General features: G+C 35.2%; 1 protein-coding gene across 1 annotated transcript in view; it reads right to left on the bottom strand.

The window, feature by feature from the left end:
• Dmd (dystrophin) overlaps positions 1-20,937 on the bottom strand; it is a 2,157,654-nt gene that overhangs the window by 1,181,882 nt on the left and 954,835 nt on the right. Inside the window, exon 44 of the mRNA XM_045140973.1 lies at positions 12,914-13,086. Within this exon, the coding sequence (XP_044996908.1) occupies positions 12,914-13,086 (173 nt within the window). The remainder of the gene's footprint in view (positions 1-12,913; positions 13,087-20,937) is intronic.

The raw sequence follows: 20,937 nt of genomic DNA, 5'->3' as shown, positions 1-20,937 counted from the left end.
TGATAATTCCAGGTGAGCCTGTGCTACAGTGATATCCTACCTCGAAAAAACAAAACAAAACAAAATGTCTTGCCATATGTAGTTTCTTAGAGACACTATTATAGAAAAAGAGTTCTTGGTAGCCAGAGCTTCTCAAAACCTTTATTCATTCTGAAATATCATACTTTTGTGGTTATAGAGCTATAAAGCTATTATAACAAATGTGTTAATCAACTTCTCTACAATGGAGCTCTATCCTTAGCCTTTGGATATAACAACTTTTGTGTGAACTGTCTCCAAATTGTTTTTTATTAAGTAGGAACTTTGTGCAGACACATCATATCTTGGTATCATCATTTCCCTCCTCCCTGTCCCCATTCCACTGAAGGTCCTCCTTATTGGGACTGGTAGCATTCACCATGGTGCTGGGGGTTATTGAGTTGCGAGAGCAGAAGACAGTCATTGTTGGGAAGGGGCAGTACTTCTCGATATTCCCTCCTACCCTGTGATTCTTTCTGCCCCTTCTTTGGCAAAGTTCCATGAGCCTTGATGGGTATGTTTTAAGACAACTTTAGTGGTAAGTGCTAAACAGCTTCTGGATTTCTGTTTTGGTATGTTATGGTACATCCACCAAAATCTCCAAATTACTTTCAAGGGCTTATCTATTAGACATTATCTGTATTGGCAGCTAATGTGAAATTGTGATCTCATTAGCTTAAGGGTGAAAGAAGGTGAGTGACATAGGAACAAAACCTGCCCCAAGTGAAACTGAGGTACAGGACTGTATAATATATGATAAGAACTGTATGAGAATTGTATAATAAATGCAGACCAGGGAAAGATAACAAGTAGTAATGTTTGTTTTAGATATTGAGTGATATGCAGGACTTTGGAAAGGAACAATTTAGGGTTCCTCGTGCATTTTACATAGGTGCTCTATCATTGAGCTATAGCTGCTCTCCAGTACTTCAAAAGGGTGTTTACATTTGGCTTTTTTAGGCATCTTATGTAATCACGATGTAATTGCTCATCATTGCATACAAAGATACCACCTTCACAACTTAAAATATAGTTGAGAGCACTGTGTTTTCAGATAAAAGTAAAAATGAAAACATAAATTGTATTTGAACACACTGCAATGATAACTAATAGTTTTATGCTAATGTAGAAACACAGTAAAAAACAGATTACAACTGTAAATCTCTGCTGTTTCTTCTGAAGAAAACCATCTAGAAGCAAGGACATACTAATCCAATATGAGGAGCATTGCACTCAGGTGGTGCTGAGCATAAGAATTCATAACTTGAGACAAAGTCAAGGTTCTCATATACACATCCTATGAGAGCTGGGGAAAATTATTTATTCTTTATAAAAGTCAGATTCCTCCTTTATAAAATAGCTTTTTCCTGATAATGAAAGGATATATTCAATGTTTAGAAACCATGCTTTACCCAAAAGTGTTGTTAAAAGGAGTAGTTCTTTTTTTATTGTTTTTTTGTTTTGTTTTGTTTTGTTTTTGTTTTTGTTTTTTTTTGAGGTAGGGTCTCACTCTGGTCCAGGCTGACCTGGAATTAACTCTGTCATATCAGGGTGGCCTTGAACTCATGGCAATCCTCCTACCTCTGACTCCTGAGTGCTGGGATTAAAGGTGTGTGCCACCATGCCTGGCTAGGAGTAATACTTTTGTCTTATTCACATTTCATCTTAACTGTCCAGAAAATGTGATGCCTTCAAAATTTAGTGCATTATCATCATTTGAGTTTGTTTTGTAGAGGTCATTTGAGGAGTTGTGGAGTTCTACTTGCCAATATTATGTAAATTACACACCTTATGGTCTAACCTTAGTAAATATGGAGGCCTGATGTAGATTTAAGTCAGACAAAATTTCCTTGATAAGAAATTATTTTGAAAGTATGAAGACATAAAATGATAGGGAAGTAGATACAGAAAGATGCCTGGGGCTTGCTGACTAGTCATTCTAGTTAAATAGGACTCCAGGCTCACTGAGGGACCTTGGTAAGACAAAATAAAGATGGAGAACAATTGAGAAAGACACTCATCATTGACCTATGTCTTTTACACACACACACACACACACACACACACACACACACACACACACACCCCTGCGTGCGCGCATATATATGTATATATCTCAAAAGAAAGAAAAGGAGGAAGGGAGAAAAAAGAAAAACAATGAAATTGCTTAAAAAGTTGGAGGCTTTAAAACAGTTTAGAGTTTAAATTTCTGGATTAAGTTTGTTCAATCAGTATAAAACACATTATTACCTGATTATATGAAAGTCTGGGTTACTAATATTTCTTGTCAACAAACTGTGTGGTGATTGAACAATGTGTATGGATATGTGTCCATGTATTTGTTTATATATGTATGTCATATATATGACTATATACAAATTTTAAAAATCCTCAAGAAAAGGAAAAGAAATTGTGAAGATGTGAGGGCACAGAAAAATAAGTATTTTGGAAAAAAATTCAAGCACTTCTGGTTTTGTTGAAAGAATTCAAGAAGCTAGAAACAAAGTTCATCAAATTAAGGAAGCACATAAATGATCAATTCAAGATGTAGCCATTTACAATTTCAGAAATGTTTGCAGACAAAAATAGCCCTCTTTTGGGGGCTGAAGGGATTGCTTATTGGTTAAGGCATTTGCCTGCAAAGCCAAAGGACCCAGGTTCTATTCCCCAGGACCCACATTAGCCAGAGGCATAAGGGGGCACACACATCTGTAGTTCCTTTGCAGTGGCTGGAAGCCCTGGCACACCCATTCTCTCTAGTTCCCTCTCTCTTTTTCTGTCTCTCCCTCCCTCACTCCCTTCCTTCCACCCTCTTTCTCTGCCAAATAAATAAATATAAAATATTAAAAAAACACGCTTTCTAAAGACTGTACATTTTCTTCTCACATCAATTTTCTACTTTCCCCATAACATGATACTTTTGAGGACAGCACACATATAGAATACATTTTCAAACTATATTTACATCTTGGAATGATCAGGATTATTGATATTTTGTCAATGACTATAAAGTGAAATAGAAAACCTCTCAAAATACAGGTATCTTCTGCCCTACTGAGTAACCCTTCTTCATCTGTCTTAGACTGTCAATGAGGTGTAACACCAAGGATTTATATGTAGGAAGAAATAATTAACAAAATTACAACACGATGGAAAAGACACTTAGGTTTCTTCAAGAGAGGAAATACAGTTTTATATTATGTAATGCACCATAACCATAAACATCTGTAAATCTCAGTCTAATTGAATTGTAATTGATACAATACAGAAGGTTTCTGGGAAAAGTGCATAACTGTACTCAATAGTAACATCTTTGTAAACTCATTTGATTCAGGCATATTTAAAAAATGGTTATTTATGGGCTGGAAAGATGGCTTTACAGTTAAGGTGCTTGCCTGCAAAGCCTAATGGCCCATGTCCAACTGCCCATAACTCACTTAAGCCATAGGGTGACACATGCACAAGGTCGCACATATTCATAAGGTGAGACATATGTCTGGAGTTCAATTGTAGTGGCTGGGGGCCAATTTTCAATCTCTCTCTCTCTCTCATATATGCACACACACATAGATGGTTAGAGAAGGGAATTTACAACATTACAAGGTGTAGAAACACATAGTGAATAAAGACAGTAAAATAATCTCTGAAATGATCTCAATCCTATAGACAAAAAGTCCATTGCTGAGGTATTGATAATTAAAATATGTTTATTTAAATATAAAAATATCATAATCCTAGCACTCCAGAGGCAGAGTTAGGTGGATCACCATGAGTTTGAGGCTAACCTGAGAATACAGAAATATTCTGGGCTAGAGTGAGACCCTACACTGAAAAACTAAATAAATAAATAAATAAAATGAACATATAGCACCCTTATACATTGGTTTATTGAGAAAATATGATTATATATAGGGAAAGAGTGAAATTATGGGTACATAACTATTCTAAGAAAGAAAAGCATTCAATAATTATGAAAAAATGATTCAGAATATATTAAGCTATAGTTAACTGCAATTATGTGAATTTCATATTCTATTGAATTTCTTAACTGAAGCAAATTTTAAAACAACCTCTATGTGAACTCTAAAGATAGATAAGATACTGAAAAAATGGAGCTATAAGGAAAAACTTCCTATATGAATTGGTGATTATCAACAAACAAAATACTCCATGTTACTTAAATATTCTGATCTACTAATAGAGCCATGCAGAAGATAAGCTGATGTGCAAAAAGATATTTTATTTTAAAGAATTTTTAAAATCTCATTAAATAATTCAACAGCCCCCTTTTATCTGATTTAACCCATCTGATTTCAACACCTCAGAACTCAGAATAAATCATATTTATAAATAAACTAAGAGATATAGGCCAAATACTAATATAGGTATCTTATTCAAATGGTTTACTAATGGTTTTAAATATAGTTCAAAATCATAATTATATGTAAGGATGTTGTTTGTTAGTAGTTTGTTTGCTTTAGTCTGACTTTTTAGTAGTAAGGACACTAAAATTAATTACCTCCTAATATTAACAACATGAGCCTAACTATCTGCATTTTAATCTTTGTCACTTATGTTAAAAATTTACTTGTAACTAGCATGAATAGTCATTTAATTCATTTCTAGCTGCTGAGTGGAAAAAAAAATATCACTATCTCACTAGGAATCATTCAAAATGGTGGTTAGAGTGTGATGACTAGCCAGTGAAAGTTATTTACCATAGGTATGGGCATGACTTAGATTATAATGGACATGGGTAGAGATAGAAAAGATTGAACATGACAGCTTGGAAGAGAAGTTCGCATACAGGAAGAGGGTAGCCTTAAGTGAAATGGATCAGACAAGACTTAGCTATAGTAGAAAAGACAGTGTAGAAACTAACTTGATATAAGGAGAGTAGAGGAAAAGAAAGGGTAGAAAGTCAATTTGGTTATTCACATGTACCATACGGGCCATTTACAGCCAAGTAAAACTGATACAATTTCTGATATACAGGAAAAAAAATCAAGGAGACATGACTGTAACTATGTAGAAGAGGACGGAGTAAACATCATACATAATTTGGGAAAATTTGAATATATTTCCAAGTACTTCCAGTTTTTAAGTGAATTGATAACACGTCTATTTATGATAATATTTTCTTCAGTATGAATAAGTTCAAGTTATCTATTTTAAAAACGTGTTGTATTGATTTAATTATTCAATAATAATTTCTAAAAATGACCTTGAGAATTTCAACCAAAACAGAATCCTCCCTGGCCATAACGGTTTCAGAATGTTAACAAATGTGGCTTTCTTTATGCCATATCTTCCTTTACTTAATATCTATAAGTATATATACTTACTGTTAATAAAACAATGATTCCATAGTGAATTATAAGCATTTCATCATACTCAGGACAAGTTGATTCATTATTCCTTACTTATTACTTCTATGAACCAACATTAGATTTATACATTGGCACATATACTCTCACCTGGATTAGGGAATGATTCACTCTTAAGTAAAAAAAAAAAAAAAAAAAAAAAAAAAAAAAAAAAAAAAAAACCCTTCAAATTATGAGACATGGGGCTGGAGAGATGGCTTAGCGGTTAAGTGCTTGCCTGTGAAGCCTAAGGACCCCGGTTCGTGGCTCGGTTCCCCAGGTCCCACGTTAGCCAGATGCACAAGGGGCACACCCGTCTGGAGTTCGTTTGCAGAGGCTGGAAGCCCTGGCGCGCCCATTCTCTCTCTCTCCCTCTATTTGTCTTTCTCTCTGTGTCTGTCGCTCTCAAATAAATAAATAAAAAATAAAAAAATAAAATGAGACATCATGGCAATATTCTTTCATTGTCCGTACATTTGCTCTTATCATGTATCTTCACAAGTACATACAAACACAAGAGACTGATAATGTTGTGATAGCTGAATGCCTTATTTAGTGACAATTCTGGAAATCTCCCAAAATATGCACCTGCACCCCCACTATGTCAAATAAGACAATTTCATGGAGATGCCACAAGGATTAATAAACTAACCTTTCTATTTGTGGAGAGTGGGGGGATATTCCCCAACACTGAAATTAGAGGTAAATAATTAGTACATGTGTTAGGGAAATATCACAGCTGAGAAAGCAAATGTTGATAGCTTGCATTAGGAATGGGTCTGCAGGATGACATGCTTGTTCCATGTCTGAATACAGAGATTAGGGCGCTTTCTTGCAAATCTGTATTATTTGGTTTCTATTCCTGGTTTTGATCATTTACCTTATTATCTCAATTTCTATGGTGTCATACAAATTTGCAGATAATCTGTGAGGGCTTTTATTTCTTGGGCTTGACACCAAGGGAACCAAAAAAGGCATAATTCCTGAGAAAGAAGGTTTCAGCTCTCACACCTTCAGAATCCTGTTGACATAAGCTTCGTTGGTGTCAGAATGATAATGTCAAATTTGGAAAGACTTTCTCTAAAGATGAAGCACCCACTTCCTTATCAGATAACCTGTCCTGGAAATTACATAAAGTGTTGAGTTCCAGGGCAAAGGTCTAAGAAAAGAATGAAAGAGTATGATTTCTTGTTGAATTATTTTTTATGAGAGAGAGAAACAAAGAGAAATAGAATTGGCATGCTAGGGCCTCTGGCCACTGCAAACAATTTCCAGATGCATGTGTCACCTTGTGTGCATACATGACTTTGTGCACATGTGTCACTTTGTGTGTCAGGATTTCATGGGATCTGAGAAGTCATACATGGGTCCTTAGGCTTTACAGACAAGTGCTACTAAGCCATCTATTCAGCCTTCAATTCTTATAGTATATGCTTCTTATCCTTCCACACACATACATATGTGTGCACTCATGCGTGTGAGTGCTTATACATGCACACAAATACACACACACTCACACACACACACATTTAAAATCCAATTACAAATTTTACATCAAAACAACACTCATGCAGAACATTGTTCACATTTCAAGTAGTCAATTCCAGAAACTTTCTTAAACATCTATGTAACTAACATCAAAATCAACAAGCAAAACATTAACCAGGCCCTAGAGGATAACAGTTTTTGTGCTTATTAATCTTCACAAAGGAATGAGCAAGAGCTCTGCTATTAAGCTATACCAACTCCTTTTATTTATTTATCTACCAATAATTTATTTATTTATGGAATTCCATTATCAATATACTTCAATGTTTAAGATATCCTTATTTGGCGTTTCATATTAACTTATTTTCCAAGGTTTAATTTTACTCTGGAATTCAATATTATTGGAATCAGTACTCTTGTTTTTAGGTTCCCTTCAGATTATATCTAAATCTCAGCATTGTCTTGAATTTAGCTATCTTTTTAAATGTGTAATTCACTCCAAAATGTCTCATTAAGTGGATTTTCAAATAGGGATAGAGATTTTGAAACCAAATTTTCTAGCTGTTAGACCAGGATCTTGTTGTTACACAATAATGCCATCTTATGGTTGTATAGCAATTTGTAGTCCTGAAACCATTTTCATTTTGTTAAGTCATTTGAATTGTGTTATGTTCTGAGGATTCAGGGAACAAATTCCTGGCAGTATGATCAATTCATTAGTGGCTTTAGAGATAGGAACAATGGTATCAGAAAGAAAGTAAAATACATAGTGTTTGGTACTCAGTAGGTCCTGTTAAAGTGTTTAAAGACGTGAATAGCTTTGTTTCTCTAAAACTAGATGAAGTTTTTATTGATTTTTATTTTTATACTTTCTCTTGATACATTTTATAAACAGTGAATGATGTACCAAGATATAGGTTAAAATAGAGTTTAGCAATAATATCAATTTCCCATAAAGTTGAATATTTATCTTACATGAATGCATATCTATCCAGAACCTTGTGCTATTTGTAGATGTAATTTGTACTATTCCTTACTGGGGAGCAACCAGAGTATACATAGGAAGGATCACTTTTAACATTTTGATCTTTTGTAACTTTACTGAGTCTCTTAATGAAATTTTATATGTTGGAAGAAAATGGACGGATAGGGTAGTCAAAATTCTATCTAGTTTTTAAATTTTCTTTCTCTCTTCCCCTAAAATGATGTTTGCTTTACTTTATGCCATTTCATAAAAATAACTTTTTCATTTACAATATGGAGGAAATTATGGATTAGTGATGTTAACATAAGTTATAGCTTGGGGTCATGAAGAATCCAATTTTTTTTTTTTTCTTTTCGAGGTAGGGTCTCACTCTGGTCCAGGCTGACCTGGAATTAACTCTGTAGTCTCAGGGTGGCCTTGAACTCACGGCAATCCTCCTACCTCTGCCTCCCGAGTGCTGGGATTAAAGATGTGCGCCACCACGCCCGGCTTTTTTTCTTTTTATGAATTATTGTAAGTAAAATATTTTAAAAATTATATTAGAGCTAAATACTCCAGTGTAGAAGGGTAGGCAGATGTGCTATTAACTTCTTAATTGAGCCCTTATTATGTGTAAGTAATCCACTAAGCACTGCACACCTTCTGTGTCAGGGATTTTTCATAACAATCAAATAGTCAGGCAAATTCTTAACCTGTTTTGTACATACTGAGTATTAAATTAGGGAATTTGATCAGTAACTCATCGTTTGTCTTCATCAATGTCAGAATTTCAAAAATGATTCAACTCTAGAGTTCTTACCCATAAGCAATTACTTATAATGTTTTATCTGAGACAAGACTAAAAGCCATAGAAAACTGAAAAGCTCTTAGATCTTAGTGAAGACAAAATATAGTAAAATGAGAAACCTATTTGGCCTTGGACAAGAAAAGAATAGATCTATTGGATTATTTTTGACCTAAGACTTTACTGTACCCAGGGAAAGAGATAAGAGTGAGAGAAGAGAAAGGAGAGACAGATAAAGGGGGTATATATATGAGAAAGAGAGAGAAGGAGAGACGTATTGGATTTAGAGGCACTTTTTTCAGGAATGTAAAATACCTCATATTTGGAATGAAATTTCACCCCAATGATTAGCCTTAGTGTTCTTGCTTTCAGTTGTCCCAAGATGGAAGGTAAACTGAAAAGGAAATATCTGTACAATCTTGTGAAAACTGATTGTGTGGATCATAGATCAGAAGACAGAGGTAAAGAAGTCTCAAATGGCAGAAAGTATTAGGTGTTTTAGTGCAATAATGAAAGATGTCTAAATAAGCACAGTAATCACTGGCTACTTAACAAACCTTAAAGGTTCTTAGAAAATGATGGACACAGCCCTGAATGTTAGGATAAAACACTACAAGGAAGGAGATCAAACACATTAGAGGCTGTTGCAGTCAGGTTTGCTTTGCTGGTAGAAATCACCCAACCAAGAGCAGCTTGTGGGGAAAAGAGGTTTATTTTGATTTATAAGCTTGACAGAAGCTCCACGATGGCAGGGGAAAACGATAACATGAGGAGAGGGTGGACATCACCCCCTGACCAACATATAGTTGACCATAGCAACAGGAGAGTTTGCCAAACTCTGGCATGGGGAAACTGGCTATAACACCCATTAGCCCGCCCCCAGTACACCACCTCCATGAGGTGTTTATTTCCAATTACCATCAGCTGGAGAAACTACCATCCAGAACACCTAAGTTTATGGGGCACACCTGAATAAAACCACCACAGAGGCCATGATGAGAGTGGACTGAATACTCCAAGAGTATCGTAACAGTGACCTCATTTCAAGCAGCTTAGAGAGGCACACAATGAGTCCGTGGGGAGTACTGAAAGCCGTATTGCAGAAATGTAAAATTAACTTTGCTTGTAGTATTTTCTTTGCTACATTAAGATGGATTTTAGATATCTTGGAATCAACTGTTTTACAATAAGTTGACCTAAATTTAATAGCCCAGCAATAGAGTTATATCTTGGGTTTCTGGGAAGAACTTGAGTTCAGATGCAAAGGGCACTTGATTTGTGCCCAGCACTATATTAGATCTGAGCACATCACACAAAATAAACACCTGGATCTTTTTTTTTTTAATGTATTTGAGACACTGATAGACAGAGGCAGAGAAAGAGAGGGGGGGGGAGAAAGGGTCCACCAGGGCCTTCAGCCACTGTAAACAAACTTCACATTCATGTGCCACCTTGTACATCTGGCTTACATGGGTACTGGGGAACTGAACCTGGGTCTCTTGGCTTTGCAGGCAAATTCCTTAAGTGCTAAGCCATCTCTTCAGCCCCTGGTTCTTTTTTATACATACAAGAGGCAAAAACATAAAAATAAACATAAACAAATATATCACTACATGGTATATTGATGGACTACATTTTACTATGAAGAATTTGAAAATATTAGATGACATACTGGAATTATGTTACATTAAATAGAGATGAAATATCCAAGTTTCCAGATATCATGATCCACTAATATTCACAGACTTTAAGAAGGACACAGAATCTTAGTTGACAACTGTTTGTAAGATAGACAGCAAACAAAACTCTTTGAGATCTGCAAATCAACTTAATATTGCTGCTTTGGAAGTGTCGTAGACAAATAATAACAAATGATGAGAAAAATAAGGGTTTTGTGAGGGCCTTATACACAAAATTAATGATTCTGCCTTTTATTCTTAAGGAAAGCATATTATAGTGCTAAAATTTGTTGCACTTTTAGAATTCTAACTCTTTATGGAAGATTATTAGGAATAAAGGAAGGAAATAACACAAGATAACTGAAATACTAACATTGTCTACTTCAGAGCCCACCAGAGTAAACAAAGAACTAAAGTAGAAGAACAGCTATAAGACAGATGTGAGATATACCAAAATTATTCCCTGTAATTATTAAACAAATGTGTTTTTTTTTCCTGTATGGATAATGATGAAGGCTACCTTCAGACTGTAGAACTCTATAAGGAAACTTCTAGATTTTTTTTTTCCAAATATGATAAGACACTATGTGTCACATAAGTTCAAATGTTTAAAATACTTGGTCTCTATAAAACTATGGAAGATAACGCTTCTCTCCATCATGAATTCACTCAGTGACACTCTGACAGCCTGTTATATACATGATATACCTAGAAACTGCTGGGTAGAAAATCCGTATGTTTAAAAACGTGATAGGAGGCTGGGGAGATGGTTTAGTGGTTAAGGTTCTCGCCTGCAAATCCAAAGAACCTAGGTTTGACTCCCTAGAGCCCACGTAAGCCAGTGGCACAAGGTCACGCATGTACACAAGATGACATATTCATCTGGAGTTTTATTGTAGTGGCTAGGGGCCCTGGCACAGCAATATTCTCTCTCTCTCTCATAAAAAAGAAAAAAAATACGATAGGAAATTGAAAAAGATATAGATCATTATTGTAAATGAAAACACAAAACTCTCAAAGGCTGGGGAAAGAGAGGTACTTGATTGCACAAATTTGAGAAATAACTCTTACTCTTCTATAGGTGGCACGAGAAAGTATTTCAGTTTTGATTGCTTCCTTTGACAGACTGGAAGGCTAACAAGGAGGAAGGACTGTTTGGTTTGGATAGGCAGATCCAAGATGTGAGCCCCTTGTTGTGAAGACAAAATATGGTGTGTAGCTGTAGGTAATCTAATATTCCCTTGTAACTGCAAACTGGTGATTTATATTCTATGCTAATAATCGCTTTCAGGAATAAGTCAGCTTTGCATCTCATGGACTCAGAAGACTTCAGTGCTCATTAGGGGACAGCGGCAAACACAAAAGAACCTCCAGAGACACAGTGGACTAAACATGGACAACTGCTCAATTGAGAGTCTTTACAAACCAGGAAGGGAGCAGAGACCACACTTGCTGTTTAGATAAAAGGGTTATGTAGACCAAGTACTTGTTTCTATCTACAACTTATCCACTTGATGTTTAATATCTGTGTAATATTTTATCTCCTACTAATTAAACTTCTTCATGTAAAAAAAAAGAAATTTTAAGCTGGCATATTCAACCTACTTGTAAGATGAATTTCAAAACTGCATTTGAATTACCCCCCCACACAAAAAGTAAGTAAAACATAAAATATGTATATATTTTTTATTTATTTGAGAAAGAAGGGGTAGGGGAGAAAGAGAATGGGCGCACTAGGGTCTTCAGCCACTGCAAATGAACTCCAGATGCATGTGCCACCTTGTGCTTTTGACTTATGTGGGTCCTGGGGAATTAAACCTGGGTTCTTTGGCTTTGCAGGCAAGCACCTTAACCCCTAAGCCATTTTTCAAGACCGTTAAATATTTTAATTTAGGTAAAAAATAAAGATGATTTAAAATTAAATATACAAGCATTCCATACCAAAAAAAAAATAATAAAATAAAACAGGAAAGTTAGGGACTATAAAATATCCATGAACTGACTTGCAAAGGAGAAACAATAAATAAAATTCAAAGCCAGGCATGGTGATGCACACCTTTAATTCCATCATTCAGGATTCAGAGGCAGGAGGGTCGCCATGAGTTTGAGGCCACCCTGAGTCAACATATTGAATTACAGGTCAGCCAGAGCTAGAGTGAGACCTTACCTTGAAAGACCAATATAAAAAAAATATTTTGATGATTAATATTAACTAAAGTACATTGCTCTAAGTAAAAATAAAACTATGATAAGTTTAAGGAGACAGACTATATATATATATATATATATATATATATATATATATATATATATATATATATATATTGTGATACTTATACCTGTTTAATTAAATGAATCAAACCAGCTTTGACAATAAGTGTAATTTTAGAAGATGGTGTAATCATCTAAGGCAATATCGCTTTTAACACTTTAGGTCATTAGTTTGAACTGCATGCCACTATATTATCATGTACTTACATTTTTTTGACAATACTTCTTGTTTCCTTTTCTGTCTTTTTTCTCCCACATATCCATCCCACTCAAACAAATTCTACAACTTTCTGTAAACAGGTAGAAAGAACAAGTTACTTACCCTTGTCGGTCCTTGTACATTTTATTAACTTTTTCAAATTGGAAATCCAGTTGTGAGACAGCTTCCTGTAGCTTCATTCTCTCCATTGGTGTGGCACTTTGCAATGCTGCTGACTTCTTCTTGTGAATAATTTCAGTACGACCTGAGATTTGTTGTAGATTGTCTTTTATATTCTGTAATAATGAAATAAAAAAAAACAGAAATAACAAACTTGTTTTTTTATGAAAAAAAGGGAAAAAATATTACCTCTAGCATAAATCTGAAAATCTGAATTGGTGGATCTAGAGAGATGTCCCAGTGGTTACAGCCACTTGCTTGCTAAACCTATCTTCCCAAGTTTGATTCCCCAGTACCCACTTAAAGCCAGATGCACAAAGTGGCACGTGCATCTGGAATTCATTTGCAGTGGCAAAAGGCTCTGGCATACCTAGATATGCATTCTCTCTCTCCCTCTCTCTCTCTCTCTCTCTCTCTCTCTCTCTCTCTCTCTCTCTCTCTCTCTCTCCCTCTCTCTGTGCATATAAATGAATAAAATAAAATAAAATAGACTTGGTGATTTTACACTGATTAGCTGTGATGGCCAATGAATCAAATGTGCCAAAATGCAATAAGTAATTCATCACTCTCATCCCAATATGGTTGAGCATGCTCTACACCTTAAAGTTGTTTTAAAGTGTTTTATGTCACCAGGGATTGCCAGAATTTTCTTCTGCTTCTGGGCCCATAGTTTCTAAGCCTTTCTGTTGCATCATTTTTCTCTTCCTGATCTCAGTACTGGAGTGTTTGGGCTCAATGTTTGCCTCCTTCCCTTCTCTATGCAAATTACCTTCATTTGTACTGATGACTTCAAATATTGCTAATATGCCTGGCTACCATGGAATACTTTTTATAATCATAGAAGTTGTTAATAAAAATTTGAAAAAAAAAAGACAATGGTAATTGAACTTAGTTTTTCCTACATAGACTTGACCTCCGAAGTCCTCAGTAACAAATCCAAGTTATTTTCATTAGGTTGCTTCACTACCATGCCCAACTGAGCTGAAACCCCATGATTCTTCTCTTCTCATCTGTCTCCCATTGCAGTGAGTGTCATAACAATCAGTCATTAGATCAACAGCATTGAATTCAACTTTATATTTTTCAATTTCTACTACGCAATTTGATGTACAATTCTGTAAGTCTATTCTTTAAGATTATGCCCAAATTTTACAGTTTCTAACTATCTGCTTGCTACAGCTCTGATATAGATTATCACTGTGTCTAACGTTATTGCCATAGCTATATAAGTGGTCCTTTTGCTTCTAGTGTGACCCTTCTCTCAGTCAATTCTCCACACAAACATATTCTTTCTGATAAGAAAAAAAATGGATCATGGTACTCTCCAAACTTTATGCAACCTATAGTCTTTATCATGGCTCCTAAAACTCCACATAACTACTTCTTGGTCCCTCCCCAACCCAGTCCAGAACATTTCAGTCTTATTTCTCTCTTTTCATTCCTAAGTAGTCTTGCCTCAAGATTTATGTACTTGCTCTTTCCTTTGCTCACAACAACTTTCCTGGGCTGGAGCAAAATCTCTTTGGATAAAGTGCTTCTTGCATAAGAATAAAGACCTGAGTTTGGATCCCCAGCATCAGTATAAAAGCTGAATGGGTCAGAACATGTTTGTAATCCTAGCACTGGGGAAGCACAGACAGGAGGACAATAATGGCTCACTGGCTTGTCAATCTAGCTAAGTAATTGAATTCTAGGTTAGGGAAAAACCCAACCTGAAAAAGTAATATGGAAAGCAATTGAGGAAAACACAACAGAATGTCCACTGGTGGAGTCCACTCTGTGTCCATATACATACAGGTGCACAAGTATTCACATATGTACATGACTTCCCATGAACATATGAATATACATATACAGGCAAACTGCACACAACACACACGCAAAAATTGTTTTGTCATTAGTGTTTATATATCTAGTTCTCTTACTTTATTCTCACCTGTAAAAAATAAGTTGCTACACTATTTTAATTAGTATTCCCAATTCCACTTACTTCAATATATTTTCCTTCATGGCACTATTGTTAATGCTGACTTACATATTTCATAGTCACAGATTAAACTCCTTAAGTGCAGAGAAGTTGTATATATTGCTATCTGTTGCACTTCCAAAGCTCAAATATATATCTAGTACATAGAAGATAACCAATATTTTTCATTTCCACTGAATGAATGAATGAATGAATGAATGTACACCACAAATTAGTTACACTATTTTAACTGTATTATGTTTAAGGAGAAATTCAAACACCAAGTCCAGGCTGGAGAACCAGATAAACAACTAAATTGCAATTCATACACAGGCTTGAGGCCCTGATTGGTCTGACATCCACAAGTTTGAATCTTCAGAACCCATGGAAACAAGTGGGTATGGCCACAAGTGCATGTAAACCTAGTTCTGTGGGGAGCAGAGACCAAAAACACGAGGGCTCACAAATCGTAAGTTCCAGAATCAGTAAGGTGACTCCATCATAAAAGAAAAACAGACTGCCGAGTGACCTACAGGTATTTTCCTATTTCTGGCTGCTGCAGACATACCCAAAGGGCATTACATCAGAACATGCACAGGAATATGCATGCACCACAATACTACACACTCACTCACTTGCATATGCACACAAGTACACATGCACACACATACAACTAAATTATATATAAAAGCACAATGTTTAAAATATAAATGCAATATAAGAAAGCCAATTTGAGTAAGCATTATTTGTTTTAAAGAAATTTGAAATAGATATTATTGTGGTTAATAAAAGGAAGATGTGGTTTGGCAAGCAGAAAGAGTAAAAGAATGCAAAGAATGCAAGGTAAGAAGAGAAGTTTGTCAAGGTTTCTAAGTGGCATCAAATATTTTCTAGAAGTTCAGAGACGACCGAGTCATATATCATTTTGGTTATAGTCATATTAAAAGGTTCATGAAAAAGATAGAATGTGGGTGCTCATAGCCAAGTAGGAGAAATGGAAAAAACACTAGAACAATTAACTGTGGCTGATTTGGTGAAAATATAATCACTGTGAGAAGACTGGTTTACATACAGAGGCTAAAGATATTTTAAAATGTACTTTGAATCACAAATTGAAAATTCCGCATGTAATTCAATAATCATGATTTATAAAATGAATTATGGAAAAGCACTATATAGAACAGTAATAAAACTATACTAATAGCCATCATGAACTCATTAGACAATGATAAATGTGATTGTATGGACAGCCTTGATTCATCTCTATATCTACACATTCATCTCTTCATCTAGGCTTTTTCAAATTAAGTAACACAACACATTTCATTGATAAATACTTTTGTGCTTCTAATAGATACAAATATGATTTCCAGATGCCATATGTGGTGGCACATGCCTTTAATCCCAGTACTCAGGAGGCAGAGGTAGGAGGATGGATGTGAGTTTGAGACCAACCTGAAACTACATCATGAATAATAGGTCAGCCTGGGCGAAAATGAGACCTTACATTAAAAATAAATTGTTATTTTCAAGAACAGTATATATAATATCATTGTCATAGTTACAAAAATATGTTAATATCATTCAATATTTAGTTGCTACTAATATTTCATTTGTATTCAAATGAAGTTTGGAAAGTGGTATTACAGAATTCAGTGCCTGTGTGTTAGGACAATAAAAGGAAGGTTTTGAATGTGAATAAAAATATGAAGGAAAGAAATGGCAACTATTAAGGGAAATATATTGCATTCCTGCACGGTCTGAATTTTGTCATGAACAAAGAGCATGGACAACAAATATTCATTGGATTTTAGACCACTGTATTAGTGAAGAGAAATTTACAAGCTGATTTAGAGGGAGTTGCACTTAGCTTTGCACTGTTGTCAGAAAGAACCTGACCAGCAGCAGCTTGTCAGAAAAAAAAAAAAAAAGTTTATTTTGGCTTACAGACTGTAAAGGAATCTCCATGATGGCAGAGGAAGTCATGGCATGAGCAGAGGATGTACATCTCCTCCTGGACAACATCAGTTCAACAACAGCAGCAGAATATGCCACACACTCACAAAGGGAATCTGGGTATAACACCCATGACCCTGCCCATAATGACACATTTCCAACAAAGTTTCAATTCTCAAATTGCCATCAGGTGGGGATCAAATATTCAGAACACCACAGAGGGACTGAGGAGATGACTATGTGGTTAAAAGGTTTGGCTGCAATGTCTGCAGACTGGAATTTGATCCTCCCTATCACCTATGTAAAAACAGATCCAAAATAGCACACATGTCTGTCATTTAAAAATATCTATCAGAATGGGAGGCTGAACAAGAATAATGCAACACAAATGTGTCTTTAATCTAGCTTTTGTTTACAGTGTAAGATATTGTGTCTCAAAGAAAGTAGAAGAGCAGAGACATTTGTCCCCCATATATATGCTGTGACATCTGTGGCATGCAAATGCCCTTAAATGTACATATATATGTAAGTACATACATACATACATACAAATGTATTTTTAAGGAATTGTTTTTATTTATTTGAGAGAGAGAGCACAGCAGGGCTTCCATCCACTGCACAAGAACTCCAGACTCATGTACCACCTTGTGCATCTGGCTTATGTGTGTTCTCATGAGCTTAACGTGGGTTCTTAGGCTTTACAGACAAGTGCCTCAACCACTAAGCCATCTCTCCAGCCCAAAAATAAATATTAAAAAAAAACTAACTTACACTCAGTTTACATTCTAAATCTAGCAGACCTAAATATCCCTTTCTCCCTAGAAAAAAACTGGTTTATATTCTACAGCAAAACCAGTCTCAGTTCTCTCTCTCTCCAACCCTCTTTGCCTCCATCTTCTCCTATCTTCCTCTCTGTCTCTATTACACACACTCTCGGTCTATCCCTTTCTCTCTCTTTCACTGAAAGATGTGCCAGCTAACTTATTTGTACTCTTCTGTGCAACATTCTCTTCAGAAAAACTCTGTCCTTAATATTTTTGAGTAATTATATATTCTTAAAAATTTTTACTCTCTGGCTAAACACAGGTGTAAGAACTTAACAAGTATCAATAAAAGAAATATGTTTACCCACATTCTGACAAAAATGAGAGAGGTTAACCATGTATGAATTAAACACTAAACCATATAGAAAGTGGAGAGCAATTAATGCTTAATTTCTCAGGAGAAACGCTCGTAAGGAACACTCCACAACCTTGAGTCTGGAAATTCAGATATATTATACATAAATCTTAAAGAGATTTTTTTGCTCTGAGACTCTATGTTATATGAGGACTTGTCTTGGGCAAAAATTAAGTTTAGAAGTAGTTCAGAGCATAGATCACACCAAGAATAACATGTAACAGTGGATTAAACATATTTATCTGAAATTAAAAAAAAAAGGAGCCCATTGTACCCCAAGTCTCATGCACCAGCTCAGAGATAGTATAGGAAATAACAGGCATTATGGGTGATGTGACTTAGTTGGAGGTTGAAAGAAGATTTCAACTCATTTAAAATATGATCTTCAGGTTCAAGTTTATGTTGTGATGGGAAACTTTTATTTCTTGTTTGTTTAACATCTCAGCTTAACTCTGAGATGAAAGCACATACCTGATAGATCTGGTATCGCCATATGAGGAAACAAAGAGCAATACTCTGTGTATAGACACATTTGCCTAGAAAATTCAGGTTAGGAAATCTTCCTATTTACCCCTTAAGCATAGAGAAGCAGTAATCACTGTGATATGTGTGTTCTATGTACATAAGAGTCCATTATAACATTCAAGAGAGACTTAAAGTAATGGAAGAAAAGGTGTGTAAATCTGACACTGTAGATAGCAATGGGAGAAGCAGGAGGTAAGTTTTCCAAGAGACTAATTCTCTAAAGGAACCCAATGAGACAAGAATCTCCAAATTAAGGAAAGAAAGAATATCAGAAAAGATGAAAGGAAGCTTCCAAAGTATTACATATTACTAGGACCAGAAGTGAAATCAATTATGGAATATCATGAACCTATATGGGGCAATTTCAGAAATTCAGATGAAGAAAGTTGAAAAGTAGAGGATTTTCTGGCACTGTCATTATTTTTGACTGTAGATACTAAATGTTTTACTATTGCAATATAGTTTTCTGTGCTTAACAGCAGATACTTGTTAATGTAAGAAAAGTTTATGCCTGATACAAAAAGAATGGACAGCATGGCAAAATTTTAAATTACATAGCAGATTTAGTATCTGTTACCAATACCCTGAACATCACTGGACTGAAGATTGTCTCTGGCACTCTTTTATGAACTTCACTTACCAGTTAATGTTATACTACCATCATTAATGGTTCTGAACTAGAACCCTTCAGTGTATTTAAGGCTGTAGAATATATGCCAACATACTTTCTGCTAACTCACCTGACTAGGGCAATCTAACTTTGGCAGCAATAGATCTGGTGAAACTTTTGATTTAGTAAGACAGGGATTCTATATGTATTACACCCATAAGCCTGACAAGCTTTCCGTACTTTCTTTATTTCGGTTTTTCGAGGTAGGGTCTGGTTCTAGCCCAGGATGACCTAGAATTCACTATGTAATCTCAGGATGGCCTTGAATTCATTGTCATCTTCTTACCTCTGCCTCAGCCGTGCTGGGACTCAAGACCTGTGCAATCATGGCCAGCTCTACTTTTTTAACAAAGTTCATGATTCCTTAAATTTACATAGGACCACCAACCATATTCACTTGTGCTTTGGGATTCCTAAAGCTTAAGAAGAGAAACTATAAGCACCAAATGAGGGAAAATACAAAGCATGGGAGATGGGTCTTACCTATCATAATATAAAAATTACCCAGTTGCCCTCTTCTTGTGTCATCTTGTTATATGCTTTCTCAGGGTTTGAACTTGCAAGGTTTCTGTAAAGCCCCTATCTAGAGAGCTTTCTGTTCACAGAAAAGTGGTAGAATTGTTCAGAATTTTGTTATGAACCATTTTAGTAATGCCAGACAGCACTTGTAAAGCCAGGGGACCTTTTTTTTTTGTTTTTTGTTTTTTATTTATTTATTTTTTTGTTTATTTTTTGAGGTAGGGTGGCACTATAGCCAAGGCTGACCTGAAATTGACTAGATAGTCTCAGGGTGGTGTCAAACTCAAAGCAGTCCTACTACCTTAGCCTCCAGAGTGTTGGAATTAAAGGCATGTGCCACCTACCAGGCGAAACTTCCTATCTTAAATGAAAAATTAAAAAAAAAAAAGAAAAGAAAAAGAAAAATCTTGGGCAAGGCATCTTGTATTTCTTGGATATCTAAGTAAAAGACCCTCCATTCTCAAAGAATGCAGTCAAAATTGGCTAGTGTCTCCAAAATCTTTTTTGTTTTTAATAGGAGTTTGTGTATGACATACTCCTACTCCCCAGGCATTACACACAGAAAGATAGTATATGGAAAAAATAGCACTTTCCATGGTTTAAATTTAAAGATGACATATATATTTTACCTATGGTGTTTTGGCAAGAAATAAGTGATTTTTTTTATAGTTCCTGACCATTTAAAAATGGAACCATAATCCCTGTAGTTGCTATGGTAATAGAAAAAAATACATAGGATCAGTATAGAATATAACATTTCCATTTTGGTCACTGAATAGCTCCATATCTTATCTGAAAATATGTCAAAATTATGAAATATGTATTTTTGGCAACTTCTTTCTTAATTTTTCCATGTTCCAAAAAAACTTGTCCTGTTCATATCCTGTTGGCAATTATGTAGTGTATTTGTTTTGAGCCACTCTTCTTGTAGAAGGAAAATTTAAAAATAAAAAAAATTAAAAGGAAATCGTAAATTCTATAAGTCTCTTGACCTTGAAATTCCATAATTTACACCCTTAATATTTTAAAGAACTATATACCATTGCATCTCTACTCCATAGGATTAAATAAGTTAAACAGGATTCCAATTATGTGGAGAAAAATTAATGAAATAAAGTTCACAACTGGAAGATGAAATCATGATATTAAAAC

Source organism: Jaculus jaculus, chromosome X (genome assembly GCF_020740685.1).
Source record: "Jaculus jaculus isolate mJacJac1 chromosome X, mJacJac1.mat.Y.cur, whole genome shotgun sequence".
Classification (NCBI taxonomy): Eukaryota; Metazoa; Chordata; class Mammalia; order Rodentia; family Dipodidae; genus Jaculus; species Jaculus jaculus.
The sequence above is the reverse complement of the archived record's forward strand: the minus strand, read 5'-3'. Positions and strand labels throughout refer to the sequence as shown.